This window comes from Diabrotica virgifera, chromosome 1, assembly GCF_917563875.1.
Source record: "Diabrotica virgifera virgifera chromosome 1, PGI_DIABVI_V3a".
Taxonomy (NCBI): Eukaryota; Metazoa; Arthropoda; class Insecta; order Coleoptera; family Chrysomelidae; genus Diabrotica; species Diabrotica virgifera.
In genome coordinates this window covers 128,611,593-128,634,182 of record NC_065443.1, presented here as the reverse complement: position 1 = coordinate 128,634,182, position 22,590 = coordinate 128,611,593, and the positions used below count along the sequence as shown (strand labels likewise).

The 22,590-nt window shown below is 31.5% G+C and overlaps 1 protein-coding gene across 1 annotated transcript in view; it reads right to left on the bottom strand.

Moving 5' to 3' along the window:
- The window catches only part of LOC114332026 (tumor necrosis factor receptor superfamily member wengen), a 333,411-nt gene that overhangs the window by 191,250 nt on the left and 119,571 nt on the right, over positions 1–22,590 (bottom strand). The window contains exon 2 of the mRNA XM_028281729.2: positions 446–992. Within this exon, the coding sequence (XP_028137530.2) occupies positions 446–992 (547 nt within the window). The remainder of the gene's footprint in view (positions 1–445; positions 993–22,590) is intronic.

The window sequence follows — 22,590 nt, the reverse complement described above, 5'->3', positions numbered from 1 at the left end:
ACTTTGGGACACACCCATTTCCTTACGCCCGGGTCCAGTTGTCAGATTTTTGAAATATACACTCTTTTGCATGTACATACTTAGCTTACCTTATCTTAATCTGACAATTTCGAGTTTTTTTAAGGATAGATTTTGTTCTTCGGGCCCCCCTTAACGAACTCCCTGTGTTAAGAGCCAATATATGGTAGAGGTACGTCTGCAGGGTACCAGGTTTCTCCACATATGATAATCTGACGCGCTCGAGTAACTACAAAAATCTCCGTTTGGGGTCCCCTACCACAAAGTTTGGACCCAATAAAATGTTTAATTTAATATTATTTTATATTTTATCAAGTTGAAAACTTTGACTCGAATTTAGTTTAGTTTAAAGATAGCAGCATATTCTGATGCACACTCCAACAACTCTGAAATACATATTGAAATATATTTTTAAAGTTTGGCTCACCTGATTCAAAATTTTCTTTTAGCCTCCTCCACTGCCTAGCCTGATGCAATGAATAGAGGGTGATAACTAGAAAAAACAGTATGCATGAGAACACTGCAACAGTCAACGCGATAGCCTGCCAGTCCCACACCAAGGTTTCGGTACTAGAAAATGGAGCATCAGATCGGGAGATCTCTGACGCTGCAGCTTTAGGTTCTTCTTGTACCGTACTAGGCCGAATATTTCGAATATCATCACCATATCGCCACTCGATATCTTCGTCTTCTTTCGGCGTTTTCACGTGATGATGTTGAGGGTGTTGCTTGTGCTTATGTCTATGGGGATTCCCCGTGTTCATCGTCTTCAGCAATTCACTAACGGGGCCACAGTGAGTGTCACGGTGGAACTCGCAAGGGCGTAGAACGACTGTATTGTTTTTACACTGCGTACAGTTCATGCATTTTTGCAGTTTGGCGTTGAGGTATTGTCTTTCAGAACAGAACGAAGCTAGCACTATGGACGAGAAGCAGGCTATAAGTAGGATGGATGTGTATGTCAATACCATCACCTGAAATAGAAGAAAAGACCGATCAAAATCTAAAGTACATTTACTAAATAAAATATATTCTGCCCTGATTCAATTTGGGGGCTTAGATTTATCTATACTCAATAGAACTTGCACGAAAAGGCTTTATTAACTGGCGTTCTGTATAGTGAAGAAGAAGTCTGTCATTGACCACATGTCTAGGAGCATTGTAGTGCTACGTCTGGTCCGTTTTGTTTTATGGGTGTGGTGTGAAACCTGGACAAGAAAAATATAAAGTCTTAATAAATTAGAAGCTTTCGAGTTGTGGTGTTACCGTCGCAGAATCCCGTGAGCAGCACACATATCTAACGAACATGTGCTAGAGACCATCCTCAAAGAAAGAGAATTGATCAAAATCATCAAAATGAGAAAGGTCCAATACTTCGGTCATATAATAGTATGGTATAACTAGACCCAAACCAAGACATCCAAAGTAAAAGTTATCCTTCAACACCAAATTATTGTATATGGTACGCATATTGTTAAGTAAAAAGTTACACCATTTTGAGCGTCTGAACAATGTTCTATACAAATATGTTCTACATTGAATTCTAAATAAAAAAGGTCCTATGTATAATCCTTCTACAACGAATAGTTACAAAGTTACGGAGGTAGTGTAGGATAATTGGTCCAAAAAAAGCCTAACCCCGTCATCTAAAATAAAAGTTTTCCTCCAACACCAAATTGTTGTATATGGTTCACATATTGTTCAGTAAAAAGTTCATCATTTTCAGCGTCGGGTTTGCGGGTAGGAGGAGGGGAGAAGTCGGCAAATTAGTAGTTTTTTTACGTTTTCCGTCAATATTTCTAAACCTAAGCGGTTTAGCGTGAACAATTTTATACAAAAATTTTCTACATTGAAACGAAAATTTTACTGTCGGAAAGACATTCATGCGACATTGTCCATAGAAAGTTCAGATTGGGTTTTTCCGTACCTACCAGAGATTTATAATTGCCTAGGCCTGTAGACTGTAGAAACCTCTTGCTGAGATTGACGTTCCTTCAAGGGCTTATCAGTAACATACCACCGGCCATTGAAATAGCAAATTATATTTAGAAAAGACAATCCTGTTAAAAAAATTAATTTTTTCAGTAATAATATTATAATTGGTCCCAAAAATATAAAAAATATGAAAAACCTCTACCTTACACCCTCCGTAACTCCGGAACCATTGATTTTAGAACAATGATGCATAGGACTTTTTTGTTTTAAATTTAATGTAGAACATTTTTGTATAGAATATTGTTCACGCTAAACAGCTCAGGTTTATAAAGATTGACGAAAAATCTAAAAAAAAACTACTAATTTACGTTTTTTCCCCACCCCCCGCCCCCAAACCCGACGCTCAAAATGGTGACTTTCACTGAACAATATGTGGACCATATAGAACAATTTGGTGTTGGAGGAAAACTTTAATTTGGGATAGCGGGGTTAGGCCTTTTTCGAAGGATTCGTTCGTTTTAGAAGGATTATACGTAGGACCTTTTTTGTTTAGAATACAATGTAGAACACATATTTGTATAGAACATTGATTACGCGAAACCGCATAGTTTTAATATTGACGAAAAACCTAAAAACTCTTAACTTACCGACTTCTCCCCCCCCCCCCAAATCCGACGCTAAAAATGGTGTAATTTTACTGAACAATATGTGGACCATATACAACAATTTGGTGTTGAAGGATAACTTTCACTTTGGATCACTGGGTTATGCCTTTTTTTGGATCAACTTTATCATACTATAATGAGAGGACCTGAATGTCGCTTATTGCGGTTGATCATCCAGGGCAAAATCAAAGAAAAACGCTGGCTCGGAAGAAAACAATAACTGTACTGATAACGGGCTATGATATGATATATAGATAATGGATAGGTCGAATGGTCGAGGAATTGTTTCATCTAGCCGCCAACCTAGAAACATTTCATCGGCTTGTTAATACGACGATAGCGAATGCTCGAAAACAAGTACGGCATACAAAGAAGAAGTTGTTTTCATTGTTAGGTCACCTAGTTTTAAAATAATTTTAATCTAAATTAGAAATAAAGGTCTGGTATTGTTTATGAAGCTCATTCTCTAACCAGGAAGACTCAAATGTCAAATCTAACCATTACTTTTCATAGCAACCAAGATAAAATTCCATTAAAAATCAAAAAAGGATCTATTTTTGTTTTCTTTATCGTACCCAATAAAACAGACTAATAACATTTAATAATATAGTCGACAAATGAGGACATGTCTAATAGCACCCATTACCATTACCAACACATTAAGCTACGTTATTATAGAAACAAAGATAAAATACTTATGTCTAATATAGATAACCTGCATTTATTACTGCTCCCCGTCACTAATGGTATTACAAGTGTTATGTAAGAGTAGCTCCTTAAAACTGAATCTATGTCGTAATATAAAAATAACAATTTGGGCTTCCGATGTGTTAAAATTTGTATTAGGTAGAGCCGTGCGATTATGTCTAGACTCAAAACGGAAGCTTTGGAAATAATCGTTACAGGAATTTATTTTATTATCCCTCAACTTGATGGCCTTGTTAGCAGGAAAATGGAGGAAGATATCGCTCTTACAAAGTCGAAGTTAGAAATAAACGGAAGGTCGTAGAAACATCAAAAACTCACCCGGAAAAAGGCGTAAGCTATTTTTTGTGAGTTATTTTTATTTAGTATTTTGCCTTATTCTTTGAAGTATTAGACACCTACTCGTTATCATATTTTATTTAATACCTTCTGAATTACCTTTTACTCAGAGCTAAATTTTACGAAAACCTCCAAAAAAATAAAGGAAGGATGAAAATTTGGGAATAGGTAGTTGAAATTGTCTATTATTATATAAGAAAAAGTTTACCATTCTACATCCCTTCCATTTTACTAAAATTGGGAAATACGGGGTGAAAAATGTTTTCTCGGAGGTGAAAAAATAGGCGTTCAAAATAATTCCAAAGTTGTATAATATGACTAATTCTAACCAACTTTTGTTCTATAGAGTTTTTTCACTAAGTTCATACTTTTTGAGTTATTTGCGAATGAATATGTTTATTTTTTAACAAAAAAAAACGTGTTTTTAACTCAAAAAGTAAGTGTTTTAGCGAAAAAAATATTTTTAGCCAAAATATAGCTTATAAAAAACTGAAAAAAAAAATGAAATAGAAACGTTAATAAAATCATTTTTTTTGGTAAAATTGTGGCTTATTTCCCATTAAAAATAGTTTATTATAAAAATGCCACAAGAAAATAACTTCAGAACAACTGAAAAAAATGGTATATGCATGAGGTCTGTAGACCCAGTAGAAGCAGAGTTGTAGCTAATGAAACGTAGGTTCCTCTTCGTCAAATTCGAAATCGAATATTTCAATTTGAAATAACCCAAAAACGGAGTTTTTTTCGGGGAAAATTCATTATAACTTTTTTAAAGTGTTTAAAAAAACGTTTTTTTTTGTTTATTAAAAACACTTCTAACATTAAAAGTAAGTGAGTTACGCTCAAAATATTGCTGGTCTTTTCTATTTTTTGCTAAAAAAATCGCGAAAATCACCCCCTAATTGACTTTCCAAATAAAATTAATCGTTACCGCTTCACAAGTTACTTTACTTATGTATTGTTTATATACTCTGGGCTAATTAGCAAAATTCATGGAAAAGTTATTTACCCGCAATTTTATTGCTGGAATCGAATTATAAGATCCTATATATTAATAATATAGGTATGCAAAATCCGCAGATAGTGTGCTACTTTTTTTATAAACAAAATGGCGCCGACAAATCGTATTTTTTTCAATTATTGCTCTATAACTCCGAAGATTTTAACTTTACACCAAAAACACTCAAATAAAAATTCACCCCAATTTAATTCTACATAGAGGTATGTTTTTCCCGATTTGCTCCGACGAAAATTTTCCTCGGAAAATGTGGGTTTTCCCAACAAAATCTCGAATTTTCAAATAAAGTTTTCGGTAAGTAATTATTAATCAATAACTAAATAACTTAGTGACATCAAAGCTTTCTTGGTATAGATTGTAATTCCAGAAGCTGGTGAAAATTAAACGAATATTTTAGCAACAATTCAATTGTTAATTAACAATTTACGATCGCAATAATAACCAAAATAATCATGATACGCTGATCAAACTTATAAAGATTATAAAGATGAGATGCTTATTTAATATTTTATCGACAAAATATAAATTTTTCTTTTTTTTTTGCATAATCTTTAAATTTTGAAAAAAAAAATAGTTATAATACGCTGGTCTAATTAGTAAAGTACAAAGAAAGGTTATTTACCAGCAATTTTATTGCTGGAATCGAATTATAAGATCCTATGTATTATTAATATAAGTATGCAAAGTCCGCAGATAGTGTGCTACTTTTTTTATAAACAAAATGGCGCCGACAAATCGTATTTTTTTCAATTATTGCTCTATAAAATCCACCCTAATTTAATTCTACATAGAAGCATGTTTTTTCCGATTTGCTCCGACGAAAATGTTCCTCGGAAAATGTGGGTTTTCCCAACAAAATCTCGAATTTTCAAATAAATTTTTTGGGCCAGCAATTATTTATGAATAATTATATAGCTTGGTGAAATAAAAGCTTTCTTGGTGTAGATTATAAATTCAGCAGCCGGTGAAAATGAAACGAATATTTTAGCAACAATTCAATTGTTAATTAACAATTTACAGTCGCAATAACAACCAAAATAATCATGAGACATTGATCAAACTTATAAAGATTATAAAGGTGTGATGCCTATTGTGATGAATATAAATTTTTCATTTTTTGCATAATCTTTAAATATTTAAAAAAAATTGTGATAAAAAAATTAACATTTCTCAGAAATTGTTTATTATATTCTAATTTTATAAAATACTTAAAATGCGTATTTCATAGGTCTTGAAAATGAATGCTTTAAAAAATTTTTCCAACCATTTGCAAAAAAGTTATGAAACAGCAAAGTAAATATACGATTTCTCCGTTATTTATAATTTGTTTTAATTGTTTCAAAGCTTAAAAGTGAGTCTATGGTACAATCTAATTACTCACAAAGTATGTAAAAAATTAGTGCAATGGTTATATTTTAATCAAAGATTAAAAATACTTTTTTTGTAATTTTTAGCGCAAAAGTAGGCCTGATACAGAGTCGGAGCTAAAATGTTCACTCGAAGCGACTGACACGCAGCATATATTATTTAGAAAAGTGTACGTCTCGCGCGGCCGGTCGTCGCTCCGAGTGAAAATTTTAGCTACATTACTGTATTATTCTACTTTCGCGCGGGTAAATTGCAAAAAAATATATTTATAATCTTTAATTAAAATAGAACCATTAAACTGATAATCGATATTTTTTTGTAAATAATTAGCTTGTACTTTAAACTTACTTCTACGCTTTGAAAGAATTAAAAAAAATTATAATCACCCTAGTAATCGTATGTTTACTTTGCTGTTTCATAACTTTTTTGCAAATGGTTGCAAAAAAGTTTTAAAGCATTCATTTTCAAGAAATTTGAAATGCGCATTTTAGCTATTTTTTAGCGTTAATTTGTTTATAACTATTTTTTTTTAACATTTAAAGATTATGCAAAAAAAACAAAAAATTTATATTTTGTCGACAAAATGTTAAATAGGCATCTCATCTTTATAAGATTTCAAAGTTTGATCGGTGTATCATAATTATTTTGGTTATTATTGCGACCGTAAATTATTAATTAACAATTGAATTGTTGCTAAAATATTCGTTTAATTTTTATCAGCTTCTGGAACTATGATCTAAACCAAGAAAGCTTTTAAGTCACCAAATTATTTAATTATTGGTAAATAATTACTTATTTAAAACTTTATTTGAAATTTAAAGATTTTGTAAAGAAAACCCGCATTTTCCGAGGAAAATTTTCATCGGAGCAGATCGGGAAAAACACGTCTCTATGCAGAATTTAATCACGGTGAATTTTTATTTGAGTGTTTTTGTTGTAAAATTAAAATCTTCGGAGTTATAGAGCAATAATTGAAAAAAACACGATTTTCGGGCGCCATTTTGTTTATAAAAAAAGTAGCACACTATCTGAGGACTTTGCATACCTATATTATTAATATATAGGATCTTATAATTCGATTCCAGCAATAAAATTGCTGGTAAATAACTTTTCCCAAAAATGGCCTATTCTCCGATAATCAGCCCAGACTAATATTATATTTAAGTTTCATTGGTTCAAAGTGCTCATTTTTGAAAAAAATTGGGTTTAAAAAAACATTTTTTTTTAATTTTGAAAAAAACGAAATTTTTTATGGAATTAACTTAAAAATTATTAGTAATACCAAAAATCACAAAGAGTAATAAAATGTTCGTTTTGCTTTTCTGTATATTTTTCATTTTTTGTTTTCTTGTTAGACCAAAATTGGTTAAGATATTGCTGTTCAAAATTTGCCTAAACTCGTGATTAGTTACTCGTTCAAGCCATTTTAACTACAGCTTTTTCAAAAATAAGCACTTTGAACCGATGAAACTTACAGGTCATATAAATAATACATAAATAATCACATAAATAATACATAAGCAAAGTAAGTTGTCAAGTGGTAATGATAAAAATTATTTGTGATGCTAATTAGGGGGTGATTTTTGCGATTTTTTTTACCAAAAAATAAAAGGGACCAACAATATTTTGAGCGTAACTCACTTACTTTTAATGTTAGAAGTTTTTTTAAAAAACAAAAATAAACCTTTTTTTAAACACTTTAAAAAAGTTAAAATGGATTTTCCCCGAAGAGTGCTCCGTTTTTGGGTTTTGGGTTATTTCACATTGAAATATTCGATTTGGAATTTGACGAAGAAGAACCTACTTTTCATTAGCTACAACGCTGCTTCTACTGGGTCTACACAGTCTACAGACCTTATACATACACCATTTTTTTCAATTTTTTATAGGCTATATTTTTGCTAAGAATATTTTTTTTTGAATATACACACACCGGCAAAATTAGCCGAACACGTTAAAAATGGGACATGTTTGATGTCTCGTATTTCATAAACCAGTGGTCCGATTTGAGTGATTCTTTTAGTTTGCCTTATTATTTAAGAATATCGGTGTAATAATATTGTTGCTAGACAGGTAAATGTCATTTTATACCGGGTGTAACAAGCATACTGTGTTTTTTTTCTTAAAGTTCGGAACACCCTGTGGAATATTCCAGCGTATATAAAATATTAAAATTAAAACTCGATTGTAGAATTATGCTTTCTTAACATTTTCTTTTTTGATTCATTTGCTTATGTTGGAAAATAAAAAAGTTATGTGCTTTAACAACTAACCATGTTTTTTATCAATAAATCCTCATAGTAGGGGAGAAAAGTATGGTAAATTTGCAATTACTCGAGCGTTCTTGGGACCTGGAGTGGATTGTGAAGAGTGGATGCTACAACCAAAAAAGTTAAGTTAAGTTTTCTATAAAGTGTGGGACTCTCCATTTTTCAATTTAATTTTCCATTTCCACCAATCGTTTTTTCCGATTATAGCGCCATTTATCCATAATAGGAAAAAACGTTGCGAATAAAACTTGCTTATTTTTACGTCAAGGATCCAAATCTGCAATAAAAATTGGGGGCTCCTATTTAATATTTTAATGTAACCCCCCACCCCACCTCCGTGGGGGGTTGTGTTTGGTGCCATTCGGTAGATTTTTGAAAAATATTGAATAGGTATATTTTGCAGTTTTACGATCTGATGTTCATTTCGCAAAATATCGCGGGGTCGTATTTATAATTTTTAATTTACCCCTCTCCGTGGGGTGTCACGAGCCCCCACGGAGGTGGGGTGGGGGATTTAATTTAAAATATTAAATAGGAGCCTCCAATTTTTATTGCAGATTTAGATTCTTTACGTAAAAATAAGCAACTTTTATTCGACATATTTTTTCGAATTATGGATAGACATAGATAATCGGAGAAAAATGATTGTTTCAAATGGAACATTAAATTAAAAAATGAAAAGTCCCCCACTTTATGGAAAACTTAACTTAACCTTTTTCTGATTTTAGCACATACTCTTCACAATCCAATAGGTCCCCATAACGCTCGAGTAACTGCAAATTTAGTATACTTTCCTCCCCTACTATGAGGATTTATTGATGAAAAACATGGATAGCTGTTAACGTACATAACTTTTTGAAGTTATACTTCTTTACGGGCGTAATGACGGTGAAATTTTATATGGGAAAACCTAGCGACCGGGCGCATGCGCATTATAACTTTGTTCTGATTGGATGTTCAAATGACATGACAAAAATTATCCGATATGGCAGCTGTGACACAGCTGTGGGACTGTGCATGGTTTGGTTATAATGTATGCTTGTTGCGTTTTAAAATTTGTAGGAAGAGAAACAACAAACAAAAAGTTAGTTAATGGTTATACTGCCTTTTTAAATAGTTTTCATATTATATTTTTGGACTTATTTACATAGAAGAGATGATTGTTGCATGCCAATGTGAAAGCTCATCAAACTGTGCCTAGTATGAGTGCCGCAGATCTCGCTTATTCAAAGCTAAATAATCTTTCACTGGTAAGTGTTTTATAAATAGTTGATCAAATTTTGTTATGATATTTGAACATAGCCACTTCGCACGACGCAATTGATTGCGAAATTTATTAGTCGTTATACGGGCTCCGATACCTACCTTGAACCTACCAAAATACATAAGTAGTATGTAATACTTTTATTTTACACCTTAATATTCACCTAATATATTGTCTTCTTACCCTATGTTTTGTTGTATTTTTTCAATTCTAAATCATTTCAATTCAAAATCAAAATAATTTGATTTACATAAGTTAAAAATGTCAAAAGGTTAATCTGTTTAGTTAGACGATCTTCGCACATAATGACAAGCTGTGTCTGTAGCGCAGTTTTAATGCGGGTGAATCCCAATACAACGCAAATACCAGCCGCGTGGTAAGTTGGTTCGAATCCCAATAGAAACTTTTATTTTTTTATTTTTTTTTATACATTTTATGATTGTAAGTATATTTATTATATAATTTTATTTTCAGAAAATACGTATTTAGTTAAAAAATTTTCCGACAATTAATGTTCAGAAATCATTTGTGGCATTTTTAATGTGTTTGTGTGTGTTTTATTTTTTTATTATTTTAATTTTTGGCACTGTTTTAATAAAAATGTTTGAGAAGTATTAAGTATAAATTAATTTAATATTTAAATAAAATATAAATAAAAAGTATATTAATTTCGTTTATAATCATATAATCATATAATAGAAGTATAACTTCTTACGTGCGTACAAAGTACACACACATTCTTTTTTATTATCTCACATAAGTAAATGAATCGAAAAGGAAAATGATAAGCAAGCCTAAGTCTACAATCGAGTATTAATTCTAATATTTTACATACGCTAGAATATTCCACAGGGTGTTCCAAACTTTACGAAAAAAACACAGTATGATTGGTACACCCAGTATAAAATGGTATTTACCTGTCTAGTAACAATATTATTACAACGATATTTTTAAATAATAAGGCTATAACATACTGAAAGAATCACTCAAATCGGACCACTGGTTTATGAAATACGAGACATCAAACATGTCCCATTTTTAACGTGTTCGGCTAATTTTGCCGGTGTGTGTATATACACCTTATACATACACCATTTTTTCAATTTTTTATAGGCTATATTTTTGCTAAGCATATTTTTTCAATAAAATACTTACTTTTTGATTTATCTCCAAAAAACCGTCCAAAAACATGTTTTTTTTGTTAAAAATGAACATATTCACTCGCAAATAACTCGAAAAGTATTGACTTAGCAAAAAAACTCTATAGATCAAAAGTTGTTTAGAATTAGTCATATTATCCAATTTCGGTCTTATTTTGAATGTATATTTTTCACTTTCGAGATGTAGAATTGTAAACTTTTTCTTATTATATGTATAATAATAGACAATTTCAACTACCTACTCCCAAATCTTCATCCTTCCTTTATTTTTTTTGGGGGTCAGATTGTTCTTTGATCGGGCTATTTAACTTTTTGCCACTAGTTTTGTCACATATTTTTACACATACACTGATACATCGATATAAGGCAGTCGATAGACAAATACAGCAATAAAGAAACAAACGTTTAAACGGTATTCATTGATCTTGAGAACGCGCATGATAGAGTTCCCCGAGAGATTCTGTGGTTGGTACTCGATAAGAAAGAACCTCCCGATGAATATGTAAACATTATGATAGACATGTATGAGGGAGTAACAACTAGTGTTAGGACAGGTATAAGAGACACTGATAAATTTCATGTGAAAGTAGTTTTCGGTGTTTTATTGTTAGATAAAATGAATGTCCATAAAGTAACGGTCAAATCATCAATTTTAGTAAATCGTTTGAAAGAAGAAACAAATACAAAAGTACAATTTACAAAAGTACTGGAAGGATAAATAGATTACGACAAAAGCGTTTTTGTAAAAATCTGTGGATCGATGTTTATTTAGTAATTACAGGACGGTCCTCGTATATAATATATGGCATTTTGGCAACGATATACCTATCTAAAGATCAAACTTGAAATTTAGAACGAATTCTCGTGTTGCTCGATCCTTAAGGAACATCTGGTGATGTCGTGAATAAATCTGGATGAGCCGCATATGATAATGCTTCTTTTCTCTATTTGTCTTAGTGGCGAGAGTCAAGCACATATGTCAAGTACATAAAGGGATGTTGCGAGCCGAGATTCACACTTTTAGCAGACTAAATATTTTGTTTTTGGCTTCTGGTTGAAATGGTGGTTTTATTTTTCTTTTTGTGGCTGTTTATAGCTAATATATTGCATAAGCAGGGCCAGCAGAATATTGTGCGAAATATATAGGGATATTAAAAGGATGGCAATAAGCATTTATATTTAAAATTGTATGTTGTTTTCTTTATCAAGTATTCACTTAGTTGACAAAGATTTTATCGTATTTTATGGAACAATGCAAACCTACAGCCATGTGACACCGTCTAATTCGTAGTTGTTTTACTTGAAAATCCTGTTGATATGGTAGAATGTATCCTTTTACAATTAGTCCAGGGCGCATCTGTTTTGAGATGGACGTTGAGAGGTGACTCAAATTGCTTGAAAATAAATCAAATAATAATATTTGAGTTATCCTCACTCTCAAAAAGGTCCGGAACATTGTTTAAATAATCAAAATGTCAAAAATTGAAGGAAAAATTCGATATTTTTCTTCGTTTTTTGATTATAACTTTAAAAGTATTCATTTCCGAGAAAAGTTGTACTGACATAAAAGTTGCGTAATTAAATTTTCTACAATATAGAATTAGTTAAAAATTTAAAAAATAGTCACCCTAGTTGCAAAATAGCAATAATTGCGAAAAAAACCATACAAAAACAAGTATTCGCATTTTACGTTTTTCAACCATTTATGCTACACTCAGGACCTTCATGTTTCACCCAGAAAAACTTTATGATACAGTAAAACAATACTGTAAATTTCATTAAGATCGGTTCAATAGATTTTGCAAAATAAATTTTGCAATCCAGCTTTCGCAAAAAAATTTCATTTTTTCAAAATGTTACAGGACTGAAAATAAAGCAGATAGCAAGTTGAATTTTTTTTGCTTATAGAAGTGTACTGTACCTTTTATTTGCAATTTTCAGAATTAAAATCGATTAATTACCGCGGCGTCAGAAAATTTTTGAAATAAACAATAATTTTTGGTGCTACGCGCAGGACAGCGGTGTTCGATTCACACAAGTTGATTTCCACCATAATTTCTTCCAATCTTTATCTGATATATTATTTTCTTACTCTATATTTTGTTGTATTTTAATATTTTAATTCCACAAAAATCAAACTAATTTTCTTATTGTTTGTGAAATATTGTTTAAACAATTGCATATGTTTACAAATAATAAACTTTTATTATTTAAGTTAAAATATATTAACAAAGAAAGTTTTTGCTAATAAAAGTGTTATTTCAAAGGATAGAGTATGTGTTTTTATTTTGCAATAAACAATTTATTTATCTATATCGAAATGTAATAAAAATTAAAATGTGTCAATCATTATCAAAGGTCATTGGAATGCAAAATCAAAACAAACTATCCGCTGTCCTGCGCGTAGCACCAATAATTAATGTTTATTTAAAAAAATTCCTGACGCCGTGATGTTAATCGATTTTAATTTTGCAAAATTGAAAATGAAAGGTACAGTACACTTCTATATGTAAAAAAATTTTCAACTTGCTATCTGCTTTATTTTCAGTCCTGTAACATTTTGAACAAATGATTTTTTTTACGAAAGCTGGGTTGCAAAATTTATTTTGCAAAATCTATTGAACCGATCTTAATGAAATATACAGTATTGTTTTACTGTATCATATAGTTTTTCAGGGTGAAATATGATGGTCCTAAGTGTAGCATAAACGGTTGAAAAACGTATAATGCGGATACTTGTTTTTGTATGTTTTTTTCACAATTATTGCTATTTTGCAACAAGGGTGACTATTTTTGAAATTTTTACCCAATTCTATATTGTAGGAAATTAAGTTACGCAACTTTTATGTCAGTATAACTTTTATCGAAAATGAATACTTTTGAAGTTATAATCAAAAAACCAAGAAAAAAAATCGAATTTTTCCTTAATTTTTTGACATTTTGATTATTTAAACAATGTTCCGGACCTTTTTTAGAGGGAGGATAACTCAAATATTATTATTTGATTTATTTCCAAGCAATTTCTGCAAAAAAATTTGAGTCACCTCTCAACGTCCAAATGTACTAATATTTTTACAGATGCGCCCTGGTCTAAATGCCTTATAGCCAAGCCAGTAAAGAAAAAAAAAACCAACTAAAAAATCCTATAACCATACAATTTTTTAAGTGGTTAAAGGTATTGTATTATCAGGGATAGCTGTTAGCTGATGACACATCCTTGAAGATGCACAGCTGACTTTGCTTTGATTTTTTTTTGACATTCATTAAAAGTAAAAACATTATTTTTTGTCTATAAAACGTTTCTTATACATTTTAGAAAAAAATAGTTAAAATAAAAGTAGTAAATCTTAAAAAGTTGACATAAATAATTGCCTGAGATTCTTGCAAAAAACCGGTATGAGTGTTATTAAGTTTTTTTAATGGCATGTAATATAACTACTGAAAAAAAATAAGCGAAATTGAATCATCAGTTTTAGTAAATCCACAAGGATTCTTATAAAATTTCACCGAATGGGTGCCTACCAGTTAAGAAATATTTAAATTGAAATAATTGTATGACTTATTACATTAGTTAGCAATAATAGTAAAGACGGGTCGAAACAGCTTAACCTACTATATTGGTATAATAGTACATTCTTTCACGGTTTTTGCTGTAAATTTTAAAGAACCACTTGAATTGACATGAAATTTGGCATACGCACAGCTAACATGTCAGAAAAAAGTGATATGGTGCTGACGTGTGTTTTTGCCCTGGAGGTGAGTTTCTACCTATCTCGGGGGTGAAAAAATATATGTTCAAGTTAAGCCCCGAAATGGATAAACTGACTAATTTTAAGAAACTTTTGTTCTATAGAGTTTTTTCACCAAATCAATACTTTTCGAGTTATTTGCAAGTGAATATGTTCATTTTTCAACAAAATAACCACGTTTTTAGACGGTTTTTTTTCGCAAATAACTCAAAACGTAAGCATTTTGTCGAAAAAAATATTCTTAGCAAAACTATAGCCAATAAAAAAGTGAAAAAAAAAACGGTGTATATATTAGGTCTCTATACCTAGCAAAAGCAGAGTTATAGCTAATGAAAAATAGATTCATATTCGAAAAATTCCAAATAGAATAATTCAATGTGAAATAACCAAATAATGAAGCATTCTTGGGGAAAACAAATTACAACTTTTTTAAAGTGTTTAAAAAAAGCTTTATTTCTGTTTTTATTTATTTATTTATTTTTTTTATTACTCCAATTTATTTAACAATCTGTTCCGTTAGGAACAATCAGTTAAAGTTATGACTTTCTTAGGCTATGACATGTAGGTAAGAATTCCAATGAAAACTTTCCTTTCTAAATTATCAACAAATGTATAGATAGTACTACTAGTAAAATAAAGTAAAACTTAAAATAGTTCTAATTTATCTAAAATCTATTTGGTAAGTCAGTTGGTTTATAACGCTTAAGTCTGCGAACTTCACCCTCCGTGTTTAATAATTCACTCGCGAAATCATTTGGATGCGCACTAAGTCTTTCTTCATACTTTTCACTGTATTTGCTGATTTCTTCTTTGATGCTGGGAACTTTCAGGTCTCTCTCTATTATTGCGTTGGGGACGTACCATGGAGCGTTTACTATGGTTCTTAATGCCTTATTTTGAAAACGTTGTATAATTTCCAAGTTAGAGTTGCTGGCTGAGCCCCATAGCTGTATGCCATAGGTCCATATCTGTTTTTATAAAAAAAAATTCTAGCATCAAATGTAAGCAAGTTATGCTCACAATAAAGTTGGTCCCTTTTGTTTTGGCAAAAAAAATCAGGAAGATCACCCCCCAATTAGCAACTTAAATAAAATTAATCGTTACCGCTTCACAAGTTACTTTACTTATGTTGTGTTTATATGATCTGTAAGTTTCATCGATTCAAAGTGCTTATTTTTGAAAAAATTTGGTTTTAAAGTAAAATTTTTAAAAAATTTAATTTTGAAAAAAATGCTTTTTTCTCAAAATAATTTAAAAATTGCTAGATACCAAAAGTCTTAAACAATAAAAAAAGTCGGCTTTACTTTTCTGAATATTTTGTATTTTTTTGTTTTTCTGTAAGAAAAAAATTGGTCAAGATTCGGTGTTTCTAAATTTGCATACACTCGTGTTAAGTGACTCGTTCAAGCCCTTTTAACTACAGCTCTTTCAAAAATAAGGACTTTGAACCGATGAAACTTACAGATCGTATGATCAATACATACGTGAGTAAAAAACTTGTAAAGTGATAACAATTAAGTTCATTTAAAATGTTAATTAGGGGGTGATTTTCCCGATTTCTTACCGAAATAAGGGACCAACTTTATTTTGAGCGTAACTTCTTTACTTTTGATGTTAAAAAATTTTTTTTAAAAACAAAAATAAGCATTTTTTAAACACTTTAAAAAAGTTAAATATTGTTTTCCCCAAAAAGGTGCTTCGTTTTTTGGTTATGGCATGTTAAAATATACGATTTGGAATTTGACGAATATGAACCTATTTTTTATTAGCTATAACTCTGCTTCTACTAGGTACAGTGACCTAATATATACACCAAGTTTTTCACTTTTTTACGTGCTATATTTTTGATAAGAATTTTTTTCCGTCTGATAACGTGGTTACTTTGTAGAAAAATTAACATATTCACTCGCAAATAACTCGAAAAGTATTAACTTGGTGAAAAAACTTTATAGAATAAAAGTTGCAGAGAATTAGTCATTTTATCCATTTCCGGACTTATTTCGGACATACATTTTTCACCCCCAAAAGGGGGTGTAACTCACCCCTATGCCAAATTTCATGTCAATCCAAGCAGTTCTTTAAAATTTAGAGGTTTTGCAATATTTTACCTTTAAAGAACGTACTATAAGATTTATATTTATTTCCTGAAAATTTGCTTTCTTGTAAGCTTGGATTTGCAGTTTACTTAAATCGCCATCGATGAGATATCTCCCGAAAAACTCCTTTAAAGACTGGTTCAGAATAAAATAACAAACTATAATTTCTTGAGTGCTTGATCTAATCTTTTAAAAGTATGGTAATGATATTTTCGTTCTGATAAGATATAAGAACAGTAATTTCCAGAGTAACTCTTGTATCTATTGATATATTCGGTTGCGAAAATAGCGTAGATCAACAGATGGACTTTTAGACGCTCAAATAGACGGCGAAATAGTTTCACGACGAATTATTTAGGGTTAGACTATATTAATTGATGCGATGAAGGCTTTTAATGCTAGATGAGTATATTTTTAGATAGCTAAATAAATGATTATTTTGATGAAGAGTTTTATGGGCTTTATGAGTAAATTACTAGATATTTTATTCTACTTTCGAAATAACAAAATTTCACCTTCTGATAATAAATCAAGAAATTAGTATATTGATTTATGGATAACTGGATGATTTCTGTTGTTCTTGAAGTATAGTGAACAAAGTACCGTTTGGTAGGAACTTTATATATTATGTAAAGTTCTTTGGATAATGCAGATTTTAGTGGTATATTGATAGAACCAAATTAAAGATGAATTCTTGAAGTGGATGTATAAAGGAAGAAGAGGTCGTCCGCCAACAAGATGGTCTGAAGTCATAAAACGGATCGACAAAAATTGGATGCAAACAGCACAAAACAGTAATAATGGAAAATACTGAGGGAGAACTACATCCAGCAGTGGATAGATCCGGGTTGAATGATGATGATGATATTCCATACATATATTAAACAGAGTCGGTGCTAGCCCATCTGCCTATTTTAGCGCTTTGGTTATCTGGAAGCAGTGGCGGTTTCTCCATAAGTGCACATGTGCACGTGAACCCCCAAAATTATTTTCACACCAACATTCATATATGTAATATTTATCATTCTATAAATAACATTTTAATCTAACTATACAGTAATTGAAATTCGAAATAACAGATCCAAGGAGTTTATAAGTATCTAATAGGTAACATTTAATTATTTTTATTCTATTTCAAAGGAGAAAGTTCACGGATGCGAGGCCTTAGACAGAACCCTGCGTTCACCGCTCTCACAGTGGTTCCTATACCAATGACTTTTCATGCGACAAAATACAACTCACCACCCACCCCGCTACCCGCTCTAGCCCACAAGTTTAGATGGCCACAGGATCACAAGTTGGATGTGATCTTATGGCATGATCTTTGGTGTTTTCAACGTGCACGGCACACGTATGTTTAAATTTTGCTTTCATGAAGTTCGAATTTCGGAACTATGTTAAGAATGGAAGGATTTGTGGACGTAAATGTTAGCGTGGAATATTTAAAATCAATTAAATTTTCTTCATTATATTTAGAAGAAAAATTAAAAATGCCGAAACCAAATTTGTTAATTAAGAATGTACCAAAGTGCAAACGTCGGGATTATAAATGATTATTTAAAATGGAGATTTGTGTAAAAACTTACAAATTGTGTAGGTGTGAAGCACATATTTGAAGAAGAGGAAGCATAATGAATAAAATAGAAGATACGATTTTAACTATCCAGTTGGAATTCCAGATTGGAATTCTCCAATTATGTACTTGTTACGATGCCAGTGACAACTGCAGAAATAGAACTACATATGTCTCTCTGCATTGAAACGTATCAAAACTTTCCTTAGAAAAGCTATGGGCCAGGATCGATTAACTGCACTCGCAATGTTTTCAATAAAAAAAAATGATTCAAGAAATTCCAAATTTTACTGAATTTGTTTGTGAATAATTTATCTAAAAAATAACAGGCGACTGACTTTCGTTACAAAACTTGCTTGTAACATTTAAACACTAAATTATAATTTTAAGTCAATAAAATACATTATTTATTGTAATTTTTAATAAGGTCCTTTGATTTTTACAATTTGAAGACACTCAAAAACCTTTACCTACGGAAATAGGGTCTCAAGGTCTTTTTATATGTTAACATTATGTGTGCACCCCCAATATTTTACACCAGGCGCCGCCACTGTCTGGAAGGGATCTGTCAATTTATTTTGAACTCGTACTTGCGCTTCTGTGTGAGTCGTGGTGGCTTGAACTGACCTTACCAATTTCATTGGTATACTTACTAAATTCTTGCATAATTACATATATTTTATCTGTATGTACAGCTGGTTCCTAAAATAACTGATACGACTCTTAGTAAGATTTGATCATTTTGAGCAGTGTATGATTGGTCTGACATTATATTATATTTATTATGACAGACAAATAATAAAATAAACAAACAAACAGCCATTTTTTGAGGTTGAAGTTATCTGACAAATTTTAAGATTTGGCAGTGACAGTGACAGTATGTAAATAATAGGTATTTATCCTTCACAATATAATAAATTAAATATAATTAAACTCATATTCATTATATCACACCTCATCAAAAGCTTTTTACTAGAACATAGTCAGCGATTTTGATATGGCTTAGAGCCAGACTACATCAATATCGCCTATAAATCGTGCTGGCAATTCCCTTGCGGCGAGACCAAAAACAAAAAGAGGAAGAAGAAGAAAGTACACTGCTCAATTTTCTACAAAATACGCTTTAAGAGTCGTATCAGTTTTTTTTTTGAAACAGCTGTACATTCTCATAGGCTTGTCGAAAATCTAGAAAGATTTGGTAGATATCTATGTCGTGCTCCCAGGCTTTAGCTTATGTTTGTTTTACGTTGAATAGCTGGTCAAAACTGGTCGTTGTTCTGTGAAGTGGCTTAATCTCCGATCTATGATCCACGTAATTACCTTAAAACTTACAGAGAGTAAGGATATGCCTCCATAGTTTTTGTAGCTGAGTTTGTCTCCCTTCTTGTGAATTGGGCATATAATTAGTACGTTCTTTCTTCTTCAAGTGCCATCTTCGTTCCGAAGGTTGGCGATCATCAGGGCTATACGTATTTTCGAAACTGCTGACCGCAAAAATTCGTTGTTGATACATTACGTACAGTACGTTCTTTATAGGTAAAATATTGCAAAATCTCCCAATTTTAAAGAACCGCTTGGATTGACATGAAATTTGGCATACAGATAGCTAACAAGTCAAAGAAAAAAAGTGATATTGTGCCGATGTGTGCTGTTGCCCTAGGGGTCAGTATCACCCCGTTTTGGGGGTGAAAAATATGTGTTCGAAATAAGTCCGGAAATGGATAAAATGAATAATTCTAAGCAACTTTTGTTCTATAAAGTTTTTTCACCAAGTTAATACTTTTCGAGTTATTTGCGAGTGAATATGTTAATTTTTCTACAAAATAACCACGTTTTCAGAAGGTTTTTCGCAAATAATTCAAAAAGTAAGTATTTGGTCGAAAAAAAATTCTAATCAAAAATATAGCACGTAAAAAAGTGAAAAACACGGTGTATATATTAGGTCACTATACCTAGTAGAAGCAGAGTTATAGCTAATGAAAAATAGGTTCAAATTCGTCAAATTCCAAATCGAATATTTTAACGTGCCATAACCAAAAAACAAAGCAATTTTTTGGGGAAAACTCAGTTTACCTTTTTTAAAGTGTTTAAAAAAATGCTTATTTTTGTTTTTTAAAAACAATTTTTAACATCAAAAGTAAACAAGTTACTCTCAAAATAAAGTTGGTCCCTTTTTTTTGATAAGAAATCTGGAAAATCACCCCTTAATTAGCATTTCAAATGAACTTAATTGTTACCACTTCACAAGTTTTTTACTCACGAATGTATTGATCATATTATGATCTGTAAGTTTCATCGGTTCAAAGTCCTTATTTTTGAAAAAGCTGTAGTTAAAAGGGCTTGAACGAGTCATTTATCACGAGTGTATGCAAATTTAGAAACACCGAATCTTAACCAATTTTTGTCTTACAGAAAAACAATAATAATAATAGTCTCCCGTTTTTATACCGCTCACGTATCTTTGGGAGTATAGCAGGGTAGTCTGCTATATCTAGGGCCTACGGTGTACAAGGAAGGTAACAGGGCCAGTGCTACGCTTCAACCGCCTATTATTACCCCTGGTTTTATCCAAGCTACTCATTTTATTCAGGCTGAGTCGACCTGGGGCCTATAAACATTTTTTTAAAATGTCTAGTTGTTCTTGCCGGCGGTAGGATTTGAACTCCGGACCACCGGTACGCTAGCCTAGCACACTACCACTCGGCTACGCCGGCCCTACGCCGGAAAAACAAAAAAATACAAAATATTCAGAAAAGTAAAGCCGACTTTTTTTATTGTTAAAGATTTTTGATATATCTAACAATCTTTAAGTTATTTTGAAAACAAGCATTTTTTCAAAATTAAAATTTTTAAAAATTTTACTTTAAAACCAAATTTTTTCAAAAATAAGCACTTTGAATCGATGAAACTTACAGATCATATATATAAACACAACATAAGTAAAGTAACTTGTGAAGCAGTAACGATTAATTTCATTTAAGTTGTTAATTGGGGGGTGATCTTCCTGATTTTTTTTTGCCAAAACAAAAGGGACCAATTTTATTTTGAGAGTAACTTGCTTACATTTGATGCTGGAAATTTTTTTAAAAAACAGAAATAAAGCTTTTTTTAAACACTTTAAAAAATTTGTAATGTGTTTTCCCCAAGCATGCTTCATAATTTGGATATTTCCCATTGAATTATTCCATTTGGAATTTTTCGAATATGAACCTATTTTTCATTAGCTATAACTCCGCTTTTGCTAGGTATAGAGAGCTAATATATACAGCGTTTTTTTCACTTTTTTATAGGCTATAATTTTACTAAGAATATTTTTTTAGATAAAATGCTTACGTTTTGAGCTATTTGCGAAAAACCGTCTAAAAACGTGGTTATTTTGTTGAAAAATGAACATATTCACTTGCAAATAACTCGAAAAGTGTTGATTTGGTGAAAAAACTCTATGGAACAAAAGTTGCTTAAAATTAGTCAGTTTATCCATTTCGGGACTCATCTTGGACATATATTTTTTCACCCCCGAGATGGGGTGAAACTCACCTCCAGGGCAACAGCACACATCAGCACCATATCACTTTTTTTCTTTGACATGTTAGCTATGCGTATGCCGAATTTCATGTCAACCCAAGCGGTTCTTTAAAATTCACTGCAAAAACCGTGAAAGAATGTACTAAATTGCTTTTTTCAGTCTCCTCATCAGTATTTTTTCTTTGTTCCACACGTCTGTTATTATTTTATGAAATCTACCTACCAGTGTGTGTCTTTAAATTTTGAGAATTTCAGCTGGTATGTTGTCAATTCCTGGGGCTTTATTATTCTTCAGCGCTTTAATGGCATCCATTATCTCCTGTCTTGTGGATGAGTTTTTTAATTCATTATTCTGGTGAAATTCTACATTATTATCACATAATTTATTACTATATAAACAAACACTAAGACGAGTACAGAAGTATGGTTGTTAATTATGAGGCTGTGAGGGGTCAAAAAACATCCAGATATAATTTTATTGATTTGACTATGTAATATGGTAGGGGAGCCCAAACGGGGATTTTTGCAGTTACTCGAGCGCGTCAGATTATCATATGGGGAGAAACCTTGTACCTTGTAAATTCACCTCTACCAAATATTGGCTCTTAATGCAGGGAAGTTCGTTAAGGGGGGGGGGGCGAAAAAAAAATCTATCCTTAGAAAAACTCAAAATCGTCAGATTAAGATAAGGTACTCAATATTTTTCAAAAATCTATCGAATGATACCAAACACGACTTCCCACGGAGAAAGGTGGGGGTAAATTTAATATTTTAAATACGAATCCCGCGATATTTCGCGAAATGAACATCAGATCGAAAAACTGCAAAACACACTTATTCAATATTTTTTAAAAATCTATTGAATGGTACCAAACACGACCCCCCACGGAGGTGGGGTGGGAGGT